This window comes from Macaca mulatta, chromosome 11 (assembly GCF_049350105.2).
Source record: "Macaca mulatta isolate MMU2019108-1 chromosome 11, T2T-MMU8v2.0, whole genome shotgun sequence".
NCBI classification, from domain to species: domain Eukaryota; kingdom Metazoa; phylum Chordata; class Mammalia; order Primates; family Cercopithecidae; genus Macaca; species Macaca mulatta.
Genome location: NC_133416.1, coordinates 113,786,030 through 113,802,420, shown reverse-complemented (window position 1 = coordinate 113,802,420; position 16,391 = coordinate 113,786,030). Strand labels below are relative to the sequence as shown.

The window sequence follows — 16,391 nt, the reverse complement described above, 5'->3', positions numbered from 1 at the left end:
CAGGGTTCAGGTGATCCTCCTGCCTCAGCCTTCCAAAGCACTGGGATTATAGGCTTCAGCCAGCACACCTGGCTTTGTTATTATTGTTTTTAATGTCAGTGTAACAGTTAAGACCATGGACTGACGAGCCAAACTGCTAGATTCAATTCTGACTTCTTTGCTCTGTGACCTTAAGGCAAGTGACTCAACCTCCTTGAGCCTTGGGTTCTTCATCTGCAAAGTGGAGTAATATCAGTAACAGCTCACAGAGTTTATATAAGAATTGAGTGAATAAGGCACATCAGGTGCCTACATGATAAGCATTATATGTCTTAGCTAATGTATCATGCCCACCTCTAAGGCATCCCACCTTAGTCTGTACCTGAAATCACCTTTCCTGTTTGATTCTTGGATCTCCCAATACAATTAAAAGAACTTGGCCTTGGAAGCCAGAAAGACACTAATTCTAATCCTCCCCTTAAACAATTGACTAAGTAAGCTCTGCAACCCTAGGCAAATTACTTAACCTTGTGGGCCTCAATTTCCTTCCTATTAAATAAAAAAACTATCCCATGAGGTTATTATGAGGATTAGAAGAAATAATATAAGCTCCTTAAGTGCTGATTGTATTTTATTCACTCACTATTTGCTGTATTTAGGACAGTGCTTGGCCCAGAATAGCAGATCAATAGAAGTGGAGGAAAGGACAGAAAGGAGGGAGGGAAAGAAATGAATGAATGAAGCACTAACACCATGCCTAGCACATAGTAGGGGATCCAAAGAGTGTTAGTTAATCTGTAATTTATCAGGCACAAACAAGTTTGCAGGGGCCCTTGGGGCCAGGCTTCCTAGAAAGTAAGGAAAGAGATGCGGAATCCTTTGCAATATTAAAAACGGTTTGATATATATATTAAATAAACATTTATTAAGCACTAACTATGTGCAAGCCACTCTAGCAGATGCTATGCACTGTGCTAAACACAGAAAACAATGACACAGGTGAAACTCTTGAAAAACAAAGGAAGAAGCTTCAAATAACCACATAAAATCAGAATGAAAAATACACTTCTTTTTAAGTTTTTAATTGGGATGTAGGTGGCCTGATTTAAACAAAGCAGGATCAGCTTTGGAGCAACAAACCTCAGTTGCCATACAGACCAATGCATGTGACTGAATCTTACTGGTTTTCCCAGGTGTACAATGGGAATGAATGATCATTCCAAGTCACAGGTTTATGAGATATTGCCTCAAAAGACTGAACACAGTGGAAGAACAAATTCTATAAAATTTTGTTTTCTTTTCCTATGTATTAGTACAATTTCATGCTGCTGATAAAGACATACCCGAGACTGGGCAATTTACAAAAGAAAGAGGTTTGATTGGACTCACGTCACAGTTCCATGTGGCTGGGAGGCCTCACAATAATGGTGGAAGGCAAGGAGGAGCAAATCACATCTTACGTGGATGGCAGCAGGCAAAGAGAGAGCTTGTGCAGAGAAACTCCCGTTTTTAAAACCATCAGATTTCATGAGACCCATTGACTATCACAAGAACAGCACGGGAAAGACCTGCTCCCATGATTCACTCATCTCCCACCAGGTCCTTCCCACAACACCTGAGAATTATGGGAGCTACAAGATGAGATTTGGGTGGGCACACAGAGCCAAACCATATCATCCTATGTGGTCTTTGTGTGTGGGGGTTGGGGGAAAAGGTCTTGGAAGCCACTAGAGGACCCCAAGGTTCTCCTTGCAAGTGGTGCTCAAAGCAGCTTTTGTTTATTGAGCTTTTATGATGTGCCAAGACCTGTGCTGGTCCCTTTACGTATTATTTTATTTAATCCTCACAATACTCCATGAGGTGGGTATTTGAATAGTGCCATTTTACTGAAAAGCAAACTGAGGCTCAGAGAGGTTACCTAAGTTGCTGAGTTCATACATCCAGCCCATGGCAAAACCAATTCTCAGGAAGCCTGTTGGATTCCAGAGCCCGCACTGTTAATGATTCTATCCATGATTATAGACTACAACATGCTATACAATGGAAGGTGCTGTTCTTTTAACAGCAAGGTTTTTATGTTGAACCTATTCTAAGTGAAATCATGTCTGTAAGTAAATAGACATGGAGCCCTTGATGATGTGTGTAAGATGTCAAATTTCCCAAAGTAACTGGCAGATGGGAAGATACCGGCCTAGTGGTGGTGCCAGGTTGAACTTAGAAGCTCTGAGAATGATTTGAGATGAAAGGCACACATTGCATGGAGGCACCCACTCGGGGAGGATTGCCCGTGGGCATCCTCAGCAGCCTGCTGCTAGAGTCACATCTCAATGCCAGTGGCTCCCAGTCGCCATTGACACCCATGATGGTGCACTCCAAAGAATGGCAGCTGTCTCCCACCAGGATGAGGGAATGACTGAACCTCCTGAACTTTATGCAGTAGAGGAGGTGAATGAGAATGTACAGCTCTCAGGTCTTCCTTCTAGCTCTGGAGCTGAGGAAGCAAGGAAGCAGCCTGGCTTTGGAATCACAGTAATCCGTGTTCAAATCCTGGTTTGACACTAGGGGTTTGGCCTGGATATATCGTTACCTAGGCTGTCTGAATCTCAGTTTCCCCATCTGTAAACTGGGGATAATAACACCATAGAATCAATATGCAAGTTAAATAAAGTAACATGCATAAGTATTCACACAGTGCCTGGAAAAAATTACAAGTTTGATTAATCTGCTACTCAGTTTCCAAAAGGGACTCACTTGTATAAAAAAGAAACTAATAATTTTGAAAAAACTCACCAAATCAGCCTGCTGTCAATTACAGAAATGATTCTGATGAAGCCTCTTCCTTGCCTCCCATCCTCCCTTCGGGTCCTCCTCCCTTTCTTTGTCCCTTCCTTCTCAAAATGCTCAGTTTATCATCAGCTACCGATATACAATTTCATTTCTTTTTAAAAAATCCCTCTCAATGCCAAGAAAAACTTTTAGCAGAACACGGGATCCGTGGGGCATCCTTGTGTAGGTCCCCGGTGGACTGCTCAGCTCGGCAGGCTTTCCAAGCAGCGCTCAAGGCTCAGCCCGCCTCGGTGCGAGGCTGCCCAGTACATGTGGGGCGAGGTCTGGACGGACCGCACTCCCACTCCCAGCGCCTCCGCAGCTGTGCCTTGTGAGGTAGCCGAGGCGAGAATGCCCCGCAGCCTGGGCACCCAGAGGAAACCCCAGCGTAGCAGAGAAATAATTTATTCTTGTCATCACACCAAAGTTTTCAAACTTTAAAACGCAGCCTTGATTAGAAGAAAAGCTCTGTTTTTTCTAAAAGCCTGGCATTTCTGAAAAGGTCCCCTACCCAAACCACAGAAACCTAAAAAACTCTGCCCACTGAGTTGAAAATAAAAGTTCACGGAGACCAAAGCCTTTCTCACAACAACGGCTCGACGCTTTAGAAATCTTCTCTCGAATGCTTATACGTTTTAATGTTTTAACTGAGGGCCTCAAGCCCTCTGGAATCTTTCTTCCTTGTAAACTCCCAGAACTTTCTAAGCCAGACTTATTTTCTGTGATGTCCAATAACGCTTGGTGGAGAAATTATTTTGCTTTTGAAAAAGGAGTCACTGAGTAAAAGAAATAAAAGTAAAAGAAATTTTAGCCCGGTTAGTAGCCATTTAAGGATGAAACAAAATTTGTTGATTTGCTTTTTGGGGAGGCAAATAACTTTATAAAGACACCCCACTTCTTCCCTCACCCTAGACTTATTATCAGCAGTGGAAGTGAACACCAGGAAGAAAACTTGGCAAAATGTTGAGAATAATCCATCAGTTCCACCATGGGTTTGAGTTTATGCCATGGACCCAATTCTAGAACTTTATAAAATCCTAATAACTTCAATAGAAACTTGACTTATTCATGAGCATTTAGATTCAGTATACAAATTATAAATATGTTCCATGTATGGACACCCCAAACTTGGACTAATCACATTCAGAAAAAGATAACACAGAACTCAAAAAAGTCTCTCATGCTCACTTTTAAAAATTATAAATTCTGGCCGGGCGCGGTGGCTCAAGCCTGTAATCCCAGCACTTTGGGAGGCCGAGACGGGCGGATCACGAGGTCAGGAGATCGAGACCATCCTGGCTGACACGGTGAAACCCCGTCTCTACTAAAAAAATACAAAAAACTAGCCGGGCGAGGTGGCGGGCGCCTGTAGTCCCAGCTACTGGGGAGGCTGAGGCAGGAGAATTGCGTGAACCCGGGAGGCGGAGCCTGCAGTGAGCTGAGATCCGGCCACTGCACTCCAGCCTGGGCGGCAGAGCGAGACTGCGTCTCAAAAAAAAAAATAATAATAATAAAATAAAAAATAAAAAAATAAAAAAATAAAAAATAAAAAATAAATAAAAATTATAAATTCTATAATCACAACATTCCAAGAAACACTTCTTTCTTCAAAAGTGTAATGTAACTTGCGATGATTTGATGGCCAAGATTCAAAACAAAGGCACTGACGTCACTTTATTCACAAAATGCATTTGTGTCTCAAAAATTAGATGCTGGCGTGGAGGTGTAATTGTCAATCACTAATCACTCATTAGATTATCCAAATGTCCATTCAAAATTTAGTTCAAAGACTAGTTTGCTTGCATTGACTGATACTGTATTTTCTCCAACATGATGGATTCAGGACATCAGTGCTTATGAAGTGGTAAATTTCCATTCGGATTAAATAAATATCTGCTACATTCAGCAGTCTCACTTAGGTTGTGTCTAACTACCAGTCTTTAGCACAATTACTGGGTAGCCGGAAAACACACAGGACACGAAGTGCTAACTAACCTTCACCGGGTGGCAGCCTTTTCAAAGGCTTTCTCATTGTTCTTTTAAATGAAAACAAAGCAACTGCAAAAACACAAATCAAACGTGTCCATGTTCACCTCTCTACTGATAATTATTGATTGCTCGGAGGCAGAATGATGTTTTTATATTTTATGGAAGAATAATCAACCAGAAAAGTGGAAACTGTACACATCTTTTGAAGTATTCCTGCCTTGAGGGTGGGATATGACACACATAAACCCCGTAATCTGCCGGCACAGGTCAATCCAGCCCTAGTTGCCTCAGTTTGGACTCAATTCAACTGAAAATAATACGGCTGCATTTCATTCTTTTCTGCTTTTTATGATCTCTTTCCCTCTGGTAAACATTTCAAGAACTCAAAAACTGCAATGTTAGTAAACATCAAATTATAAAGACAAAAACAGAACAAATGGATGTTTTATCCTTACATTAAAAATATATATATAAATGCAAGAAAGGCAAAAGAACCAAACTCTCTAAGCATCCTGCTAAAACGAGTTCCCGAGTATGGCTCACTTGAAACTGAGTTTTATACTTCCTGAAAACCAAGTGTGAAAATGGTTTAATCCTTAAAACAGTGATGCCTGCAAACATAAGAGGGTTGGGTGGTTGAGGGGGCTGGGGTCGGGGGAAGGCAAGAGGAAGAGGTATGAAAAATGTGGGCCATCACATTCCAGAACTGGAAGGGCATCAGGAGTTGTGGAGGGGCCTCTATCAGGGTTGTGCAACATATGTCACCTCTGAGTACGCCATAGATCTCTCTTCCAGGATTTAAATTCAAGCCCACAGGTGTTGCCTCGACAAAGACACATTTTCCACTTCCTTTAACAGACTGGAAAACACAAGGATGAAATAATGGCAAACAGGGGCACACAAAATGCCTTCTTCGTGGGGAAGGTGGAAAAATAAAAATAAAATTAGTCTTTTGGTCTAAACCCTTCAGAAAAAAAATACTTATCGAAACATTAAAACTGGGGTTGTATCTACACAGTACAAGCACATCTAGGTATTCTAAAACAGTCTACATTTTTTTTTTTTTTTTTTTTTTTGGTATTCTTATCCCCTTTCCCAACTAGGCACCTAGGATAAAGTGTAGGAAGCCCAGATAATTATTGTTAATAATAATAATAATATCTGCCATTTACTGAGCAACTTTTAGGATTCAGGCATTAAATCAAATACTTAACATGTACAATCTTACTGAATTTTCATAACCATCCTAGAAGGTAGTGAGTAGACATTTTCACAAAGAAGGAAACTGAGGCTTAGAGAAGTAAGATAATTTGCTCTGGATCACACAGCAAGAATGTAACTGATACAGGTTTTGAACCTTGTCTGATGGCAAAGCTCATGTTCTTTTCACTAAGTCACACTATATACCCCTGAAGCCATATTTTAACACATATCTGTGAATGACTTCTAGATGCAATATATTAAGTTACCTAAAGGCTCCATATATTATCATATTACTTAATTGTTTTTGCCTCATTCTATTATTCTTCCTGTTGCATGAATGAAGCCTTGACTTTCTCAGAGACAAAGCAAATATTAGCCAAAGTCTGAGTGAATCCAAAAAAAGATGAAAGTACATTTCATATGTGTAGTAAAGGTATGAATGATTTACTTACGTCCCTATTTTTGTCAACAACAATTATAAATTTTGCCCTTACAGTTCAAAAGATTATTTTAGCTGGATGTGGTGGCTCACGCCTGTAATCCCAGCACTTTGGGAAGCTGAGGCAGGTGGATCACGAGGTCAGGAGTTCGAGACCAGCCTGGCCAACACAGTGAAACCCAGTCTCTACTAAAAATACAAAAAATCAGCCAGCGCGGTGGCGGGCACCTGTAATCTCAGCTACTCAGGGGGCTGAGGCAGGAGAATTGCTTGAACCTGGGAGGCAGAGGTTGCAGTGAGCCGAGATTGAGCCATTGCACTCCAGCCCGGGTGACAGTGCAAGACTCTGTCACAAAAAAACCAAAAAGACTTTTAACATTTTTATATAGGGAGAAAATAGCAAGTCTTTTGCTAAAATGCTATGTGTGTTATTGGGCATTCCTCCCACTGCCACCCTCTCCCTAATGAAAAAAAAAAAAAGGAAGAGATAGTCAATACAGCTTCATGACTAAGAGTGTAGATCTAAGAGCCAGCCAGGCTGGGCTGTGGGCCCTCCACTCGAATCCTGGTTCTGCCACTTACTCATCTCTTGGATAGGCTTTCTTTTTTTTCTTTTTCTTTTTTCTTTTCTTTTTTTTTTTTTTCTTTTCCTTCCTTCCTTTCTTTTTTGTTTTTTTCTTTGACACAGAGTCTCACTCTCACCTAGGCTGAAGTGCGGTGGTGTGATCAGAGCTCACTACAGCCTTAAACTCCTGGGCTCAAGTGATCCTCCCATCTCAGCCTCCTGAGTAGCTGGGACTATAGGCATGCACCACCATGCCCGTCTAATTTTTGAAATTTCTTGTAGAGATAGAGTGTCGCTATGTTGCCCAGCCTGGTCTCCAACTCTTGCCCTCAAGTGATCCTCCTGCCTCACCTCCCAAAGTGCAGGGATGATAGGCATAAGCCACAGCGCCTGGCCATTGGATATCCTTTCTCTGTCACAGTGTTTTTAAAACATTTGCTTTTTAAAATACAAATGGAAAGCTAGGTCTCCTACTTGCATCCTGCCTCAGGAAAGTTAGGAGCACACAATAAGAGTGATCAAGCTTCCCAAGCAATCGAGGTATAGCTTGCCAGCCCAGCTTCCTGGGGCTCAGAAACTTATTTAACATGTCCGTTTCTAGTTTCAATTTTTCCTTTAACTTGTTGGTTTTTCTATTTAAACTGTAAATAATAACAGTTTCTTCTTAATAATAACAGTTTCTTCTTAATGGGATTGTTGTGAGCATTACACAGATAATGTACTTAAAATGCTTAGCAAAGTGAAGACGTAGTAAGTATCGAACGTATGTTAACTATTACCACTTTCATATTTCATGTTCACTACAGCTCTATCAGCTGGTTTTATCAATCCCATAAGAAAATTGAAGCTCAGCAACGTTAAGCTTCCAGACCAAATGCTCGCAGCTTTATGTGGCAGAGCCACCCTCTGAAGGCAGCAACCCCATCACCATGCTCTGTCTTTATTTCTCCAGATAGGTTTTTCTTCCCCCCTTCATACTGCTAATCACTTACTGAAATTATCTATTTTTGTGTTTACTTATTTGTGAGTCTGGGACTTATGCTCTAGAGAAGCAAAGATGACATTTTTGTTAAGCCCAGTATCTAGCAGAATGCTGGGCACATAGGAGACACATAGTCTTCTTGGATGAATGAATGAACACATGAATGAAGAAAGCCAAGATTTGTCTGTGACCCAAATCTCTACTCAACTGCTGTGATACACTGCCTCCCATTGCTGCCACCATTTAAAATCCTCCTCAAAGGCAGAGTCACAGGATTCCTTCAGAGGGGTTTTTTTCTGGAGCCCAGGGAAGACAACATTCTGATTCTCCACTCTCATCCACCTGTTTCCCTTCTCACCAAGTGGGATTCAAATCCACCTAAAGCCATTGTCATAACTAAACACTGATATATCATGACAGCAGTGTCTAGGTGATATGGCCTGGGTGGGGAGAAGGCATGAGTGTTCCCTAGTCTGCTCTCCAATCTAGCTCTGCCATGTACCAGTTGTGACCTCAGGCAGGTTTCAGACCCTCCTTCAGCCTAAAAAGAGACTATGCAGAGTTGTGATAGGGCTTCATTGGCTAATGTGTGAAAAAGTGCCTGTTACAGAGCTGATACATGGTAGGTACTCAGCAAGAGAGAGCATCCTTTCCTCTAGGCTCCAAAATGACTCAACTTTTATGTTCCTTGTAGTGCTCACCACTCTCAGTGTGTCCATACCTTCTCTTATTAAATGCATTCTGAAGTCCTTGACAGTAGGGACTGCGACCTTGTTCAACTTCAGGGTCTGCCACCCAGCAGGTAGTCAGGAAGTGAGACTGAATAAAACCCAAAGTAGCCTCTTTGTTTTCTTCTTTTTATAAAATTTCACTTTTACCTGATACCTCCAAATAAACTCTTCAAGTTCATTCTCTCTCCCCTAAACCTTAATAAAATTGCAAATATCTAAAATAGAGCGGAAGAGGTAAAAACAACATTGGGGGTTTCTCCCACCGTCTCCATCCTGCAGAGCCTTAGGGTCATCAGAGGAGCAGCTGAAGAGTTTCCCAAGTGACCTGCAGAACATATAGGGTGGGCTCTCAGGGACCTGTGGAGTGGAAACCTGAGTGTCTGGCATCCCAGCTTGTGATGTCATCATTTTATATCTTCTCAGCCTTTTTGCAAAAGACGCTGAGGCAAACAGACCAACTTGGCTTAAAAATCAGTCTTAAAATGTTGGAAATGAAAGAAAAACCCTATGCTTCACAGTAATGCCATGCTCATGGAGTGCCTGGGAGGCTCAATGTCAGTAAAACTACTCTATAAACAAAGCACCCAGAAGATTTCACATAGATGTGAGAAGACAAACACGACATAGGCATATCATTGAGAGGTAGAATTTCATTAGGTTGATGCAAAAGTAATTGCGGGTTTTACCACTGTGGCACTTTTGCCACAATGGCAAAACCCGCAATTACTTTTGCACCAACCCAACAGACCATATCAACTTTTACATCCAATCCATTTTTTTGCAAATGAGGCAATGGAATCTCAGGGAAAGAAGAAGGGCTCCTTTGCCCAGATTGTCATCAGGAGGGGTGCCTCGGCGTGAGACGAGACGTCTTCCCAAAACCTTGAGCAGTGGAGGGTAGAGTGATTTTCCTTTGATGGCTGCATTTTAGCACATTGACCAATGTGCATTCCTGTCTAACATATGTGAGGGTCTGTGATGCTGGCTTCATCATCTAGAAGCATTTCAGTGTTCCCTAAATTGGCACTGGATACAGCCCCATAAAGTCTAGTGTCTTTTAGTAAATCCTTTGGGGATGGAGGGAGTTGGCCAAACAATTAAGAAATGCACTGCAGGTGGGCAATGAGAAAGGACATCTGGGCCTTTTAAAAGAGTTGTTCATGGTTCTTGACTCTTAAAATCCTAAATGACTTGCAAAAAATAGTGTATTATTAGTTCGAGGAGAAATTAACTAATTGTGCAGTGGGTCATAGTTCAGATAGTGGTAACCAGCCCATATATTGCTTCCTGGATTCTACAGTAAAGTCAAAGGAATAGAGGGAAATGTCTACGTTGTCAGAGAATCCCAGCCTGTGAGCTGTCTAACCCTTCATTTTACAGGCAATTAAAAATAATCTTGGAAAGGCTAGAAGATTAACCTAAAGTCACATTACAAGTGGCTGAGTTGGAATCACGACCTAGCGCCTTTCTTACTGTAAAAAGTGGGGGTGGGGGTGGGGGGTGGGAATCAGAATCTCCTCTTTACCCATTCCCACTCCCAAGATTTCTGGCCAGACACTCCCTTCTCTTCTCGTTCTGTTCCCGCCTTATTCTAACCCATCACCCTTTCAGATCGGGTTTGAGATAGGGGGTGAGAAACTCACCCTGGGCGACCCACGGGTCGTGGGGAAGAAAAGCCAGAACCTTTCACGTTGGTGAGCCTGTGGCTCTTAGGGAGGCGGGCGCACTGCCCAGCTGGCGCCTAACCTCGGGACGGGTGAGGGGGGAGGCTGGAAGAGAATCCGGAGAGGAAGGGAGGGAGCAAGGGCTCCAAGGCGGGCTGAGAAAAGGTATAGCTGCTGGAGAGAAATTAGACCTCGGCGCCTCTGGGAAGCAGGATGGTCCAGCACTCACACAGCGGCGGGGAGGGCCCCTGCAAACTCCTCTCTCTTCCTCGCACTGGGCCCTTTGTTGTCAGCCTCTGCCTCTGGCTCCCGCTCCTGCCCTCCGGTCCCCCGGCCCCCCTGAAGTCACCCCAACTGCACTCATAATATTTTGCTTTGCGCCAGGTCTGTTTTCTACCACAAACTTCCAGCAGTCTCCATGGTGACGCGCTGGGGAGGAGGGCGGGCGCGGCTTTGGAAATCCCAGGCCCGAGGCACTGGGCGGCCCCTGCAAACTTTTCCGAGTCTCTGGGACCTGCAGGCCGGGTAGGAAAGCGCGCTGTCCCAGGCTGCCGCACGGAGTCGCGTGCTGAATCCGGGACTCCGAGGGCCCAGCCTGCGTGCAGCGTCTGCGCCATCAAGGGTTGCAGCCTCGGGGACCCGGAACCCTGGTACCGTGTGGTTCTCACTTGACCCCGCTGACAAATCCAGACGCCCGCGCTTAGCAGGTGGCAGAATTGGGGGCGCACATGCCCCGTTCGCCCGCGCGCATGCACACACACACGCACACACACACGCCCAGGGAGGGCGAGACTGCCTGGTTTGGGCACCGGAGCAAGGCTCGGACCTCCGGCTCCTTGCTTTCCCAAGCCCGCAGACAGTGGCTCCTTCCCCAGGGCTGTGCCTGGGCATCTAGAATGGAGGAGACTCGGGCTCTGTTCCCTCCAGGACGCACTTTGCCTTGTGGGCATGGCGCCAAGGCCACTGGACATCCCTACACCGGGCCCACAAAGGCATATAATTAATTTGGTGGTAGAATTTTAGACAGAATTTGTGCTGAGCTGGGGGCCTGTAGACTAGCGTGCCCTCCTACTGATGCGACCCGGGGAACTCAAATCCGGCTCCAGGAGTACTTTGGCCGCCTCAGCTCTGGGTTCTGGAGATGGAAGCGGAAAGTGGATGGAGGCAGAAGTTTCCAGCTCCAGCTTGGCAGTGGCCCTCTCTAACGCGCCATCCCGTTTTAAAAGAAATGATCCGTCTGTTGCGTAGGCGACCGAGCCGGCCCGGCCCACTTTGCACAAGTTCTCGGTGGTCTAAAATTCTACCCACTTTCCCCCATCGTTCTGGAATTTCCGGATAACTTGAGTAACTGAGCAACGATCTCCCAGGCAGAGAAGCCCAGATTGGACCCGGCGGACACAAACACACAGCTGCCGGTGGCCCGCGTGGGGAGGGCAGGCCACGCGGGGCTCAGCACCCACTTTTGCGCGGCGTGGGGCTGTAGCGTGGGCCGAGCAGAACGCGCGCCTGCGCTTACTGCAAACCGCGCACCGGCCAGAAGGTGCTTCGACTGCCCCTGCGCGCGCCTGTCGCCTTTGCCTCCTGCAGGAGCACCGCGGCGCACCGCAGCCTGGGGCTTTGCCTTGTCCGGCTCGGCCGCGAGAGAGCCTAGGGCCCAGGAGGCGCGCGCCGGCTGTCCAGCTTCCCCCGACGGGGTCATTGTCTTAGCTCCACACTTGTCGAGTATTTTGGGGAAACTCGAGGAATATATTACTGGCTCGGTGTGCGAAACAAAGGGGCGCGTTTCCGCAGGTCATGCTGAAGTGGCCCCAAAGCAGGCCACTAGAGCTCTGGCCCCTGCAAAACTGTTCTCCCGGGCCCGAGGCACTTCGCGGGGATTTTCCTTTTAAGAGCAAGGGACAGTGGCCCAGCTCGCCCGCCTCTCTTATCCTGGACGTTTCCTACTTCGCCCCAGCACTTGCTGTGAGTCGGTTGTTCCAGTCCTTTCGGAATGAAATAATAACAGCAATATCCTGGTTCTGATCGCGCGCGATCTTATACAAAAGGAGCAGAATTGAACTGCTCCGTGGAGCGCCCGTCTCTGCAAGCCAAGGAGAAAGGACCTTTACATAACAAGGGAAACTCAGAAGAAAAGCTAATTGGATTAAATTCTCTGGAAGGGAGGTGAGGGAAGGCTTCTGGACTGGACCGCGCCGAGCCGCACTTCCCTTGTCGTCGTCGGTTTTGCAAGTCCGAGTGAAATGTCACCTGGTGCGCCTCTTGTCATTTCTTCACACTGTCGTGTACCAAAACTTTTGATTTTGCGTTCAGGGTGGTGACCTAGGGATATCTCGGGTATACAAAAGGGGGAGAGGTGGATGGGGAAAGGATTTCTGTTTCAGAACCTCTTTGGAGTGTTTGCAGTTGAGGTGAAGAGGACCCGGTGCTCCCACGACCACCAGTTGCATCCAGAACAGAAAACACCACGTATCCACAGCCCCACAGTCCTCCCCAGAAGTACCAAGGGGCCCTGGTCAGGTGGAGGAGGCAGCTAAAAACCCCAGCTGGGCCACTCTGCAGGTTTGCGATGTAGGCAGACCCTATGTCCCTGCGTGGGGCGCTCGAAAATACTTGGCCACAAACTCTGCAGACATGAGTTTAATTTTGTTAAGGATATGCATTTTTAATGTTAGGGTTCTCAGGAGGTGGTGAAGGCGCAGCGCTTGAGATGAAAAAATGGTGGAAAAGGCGCTTTTCCTTCTCTGGGCTCCCGCTTTACCGCCAGCAGAGACCTCAGCGGGGCCCGCTGTGTCCGGAGGCGCACGCGGGCAGGCGACTCTTCTCCTTGCCTTCGTTTGTCATCGGGTATAGGAAGGAGAACTTCGGGGCTTAGCCTTTCCCCACTCCCTGGGGGCTCACACCCACCCAGAGGAGAGCAATCAGGGAGGGCCTTGACTCTAGGAATCAGAGATCGACAACTACCCTAAAACACCGAATATCCCCCCTGGCAAGAGCAGCCCGGTGTCCGGGCCACCAGGGCTGCAGCGGAAACCTGGAGAGGGCTTAAATATTTCTGCAGGGACTGAGGAAAGACCTTCTGGGGCAATGCCCCATGATCCCAGCCTCCACCCCACTTCCATATCCAGCCTGCCTAGGGGTGGAGTTGGGGAGACATTCGTGCGGCATTTATTTGCTCAAGGAAGGGACGTGCATGCTTAGGGGACGGCCGGGGCTGGAAGGCACTTGTTGCTCCGCGCTGCAATGCCCAGCAGCGTATGCGTGCAGGCATTCTCTCAAACCTCGCCACGGCCCAGGCTGCGTCCACTGCCCTATTTCTGCTTCTCCCTGACCTCATCACCCCAAGAAACCCTGAGGCTGCAGCGGGGCCAAAATGAGAATAGCTTGGTTGCAAGAATGAGCCTGGGGGGGTGGGTGAACTGTAAGAGAACTTCCACCTGCATGGGACTTAGGAAGCGTAACAGATCTAGAAGTGTGACGGTTCTTCAAAGGTGCTAGGAGTGGGAGGTGGCGAAAACTACTGGAGGAAGAACCGAGATACCGGGCATTTTTGTTGTGAAAGATTCCTTGGCATCCCTTTTTCGTTGTTAAGGACCGCGGCGCCCCCAAAACCTGACGCCCAGCAACTCTTGAACTGCAGAGCAGTTTGCAGACCCCAACGCCGAGTTTAGCGAGCTATTCTGCGTCCTGCCCTCCCTCCAGCAAGGTCACAGCCCCCGAGTGGAGCCCGGCGTTGGGTGCCCCTTCCTGGCAGAAAAGCTAAAAGCCCGCCCCCACAGCCCAGGACTCCCACCTCCCGTTTCTGTGGATTCCCCAGGACCACCGGGTTCGCCGCCGCCACTCCCTCCAGCTGCGCGTCTCTACCAGCCGGAGCTTCGGTCCCCACCTCCCAGGCGCAGTGCGAAGCAGTCACCCTCCCCTGCCTCGGGGCGTTCCGCTCGGCTTCCCGGCCCTGGCCGCCAGAACCCGAGCGCACCGCTATTCCGAGGCCCCCATACCGGAGGAGGACCGGGCCCGGGAGGGGGCGGTCGGCTGGCAAAGTTTCTGCAAGTGGCACCTCGAGCTCGCCGCGAGCCAGCGCATCTTTACGTAACTTTGTGTCCAGGGCAAGCGAAAGCGCGCTCCTTCGCGCGCGCGCACGAACACACACACGTACACAATCACACGCTTATATACATACTTCCACTCATCCACTTACACACATCGCCTCCAATTGAAAACTTCTGCAAGCTCTCCGTTATTCCTTGGGGTTCCACTGTCAAGTTAACCCGTCTGAACTTTTCCCAACTTCTTTCTAAAGTTCCCCCTCTCCCTTCTCCTTCCCTCCCAATGTATCCCCCCAACCCCCCATCAGTAGCACTAACCTGTGGAATCCATGTCGGGTTCCTCCAGTAACCCACAATGCATGCTCTTCCCATGGACAGCACAGGCGCCCCCCAAAAGTCCTGATGTTTGGGGATCCCCTGTGCTAGAGATGCCCAGGGAGGAAGGGAGTGAGGGAGGGAGAAGGGGAGAGAGAGAGACGCAGAGTGTGAGGGGGCACAAGGATAAAGAAGGAAAGGAAAAGAAAAGAAAAAGAAGAGGAAAGAAAAGAGAAAGAAGAAAAGAGGAGAGAGAGGGTGAGAAGGGAGCGAGCTCGGTGAAGGGGGAGAGAGAAAAAGCGAGCGAGCGAGGGGACACTCAGTAATCCAGCCGGGCAAAGCCAAACCCGTCAAAATGTTTGCGGATGTTTCATGGGAAAAAGCATCATTTTATAGGAGCCCCGATGGGAGCAATGTCATTGATAGGCCAGCCGGCCTGATGAATGGCCGCTCGTCAGATGGGGCCGTGGCGAGGCGCACTGTGAAGCCCATTGTGGGCCTGTTTTGAATAAGAAAAGCCGCCTCCGAAAAGGGGGGCTCAGAGCGACGCAATCCCAGCCCTCCGACTTCCCCCTTCTATTATAGCATTAGCAACGTTTTTCTTATTTAAAGTTCCAGAGGCCTTCTCCAGCCTTCGCCCGGCACTCATTATAGGCGAAATCAAAATTGGCTTAGATGTGGCCCCCTCCCCCTCCCGGCCCTTCCCCGCCATCGGGCCCCGCGTAGCACAGGCAGGCGGGGAGGGGAGCGGGGGGTGGGGAGCCGCGGGGAACTCCTGGAGCCTGGGGAGTCGCCTGCGCTACCACGAGTGGGGCCCCACTCCCTTCCTTCTCTTGCGCCCCCACCCCCCATTTTGGTCCTGGGTTAGATTTCTGGTGGTGGCCCTGGGAATGCGGGCGGGGATATGTCTTGACCCCTTACACGCGGATCCACAGACACGCGTGGGGGAGTGAGGCGAGCTTGAGGGGGAAAGGGCGGGGAAGGGGAACTGAAACCCTAAGATCCCATCCCCCAATCTGAGCGTGAGAAGGCCGCTAGGCGGGTAGGAGGTGAGTGGCTGGTTCGCCACCTCCAGAACTTTCTGTCTTCCTCTGGGCCTGGGTCCTTCATCCGGTTTCTCTCCTTCCATCTCGCTCTCTTCGCCTGTCTCCCGTTGTCTGTCTCTAGCTCTCTGTCCCTCTCGTCCTCTGTGCCTCTGTCTCTGTCCCTCTATTTCTCCTTCCTTGGAGAAATAGTCTCTGCAAGTGTCTCTGTCCAGACCCTGCCTCCACTTCTCTTTGTCTCCCCCTAGGACTCTGCCCCTCTCTGTCTCTATCCCCCTCGGTCTCTCTGTACCGTCCTCCCCCTCCCCCGCGCCTCTTCCCGTAACTCTGTCAGTCTGTCTGTCTCTGTTCCTCCGCCCTCCCCCTGCCCTCCCTACCCCACCGCCGTCCCCCAGTCGGCCTCGAAGTTTGTGAGAAGCCCCGGCGTCCAAGTGGGGACGCGGTTTTCCCAGGGACCCCCTCCTCGGCGGAGTTGAAAGTGCAGAAAGAGGGGGGCAAGGGCCGGGGGGGTGCTGGAAGTGGAAGTCGGGGGGAGCAAGCTGCGTCTCCTGCGGGCCCCGATAAAGTGGCCGTTCGCGGGCCGGCCGCGCTGTGATTAGAATATGAATGGGG

The 16,391-nt window shown here is 48.2% G+C and overlaps 1 protein-coding gene across 2 annotated transcripts in view; it reads right to left on the bottom strand.

Annotated features, from left to right (window-relative positions):
• RFX4 (regulatory factor X4) overlaps positions 1-15,196 on the bottom strand; it is a 179,358-nt gene extending 164,162 nt beyond the window's left edge. Inside the window, exon 1 of one of the 2 annotated variants that reach the window (XM_077952579.1) lies at positions 14,740-15,196. In XM_077952579.1, the coding sequence (XP_077808705.1) occupies positions 14,740-14,782 (43 nt within the window). In that variant the 5' untranslated portion in view covers positions 14,783-15,196. 2 annotated transcript variants of the gene reach the window in all.
• Positions 15,197-16,391: the final 1,195 nt, after the last annotated feature.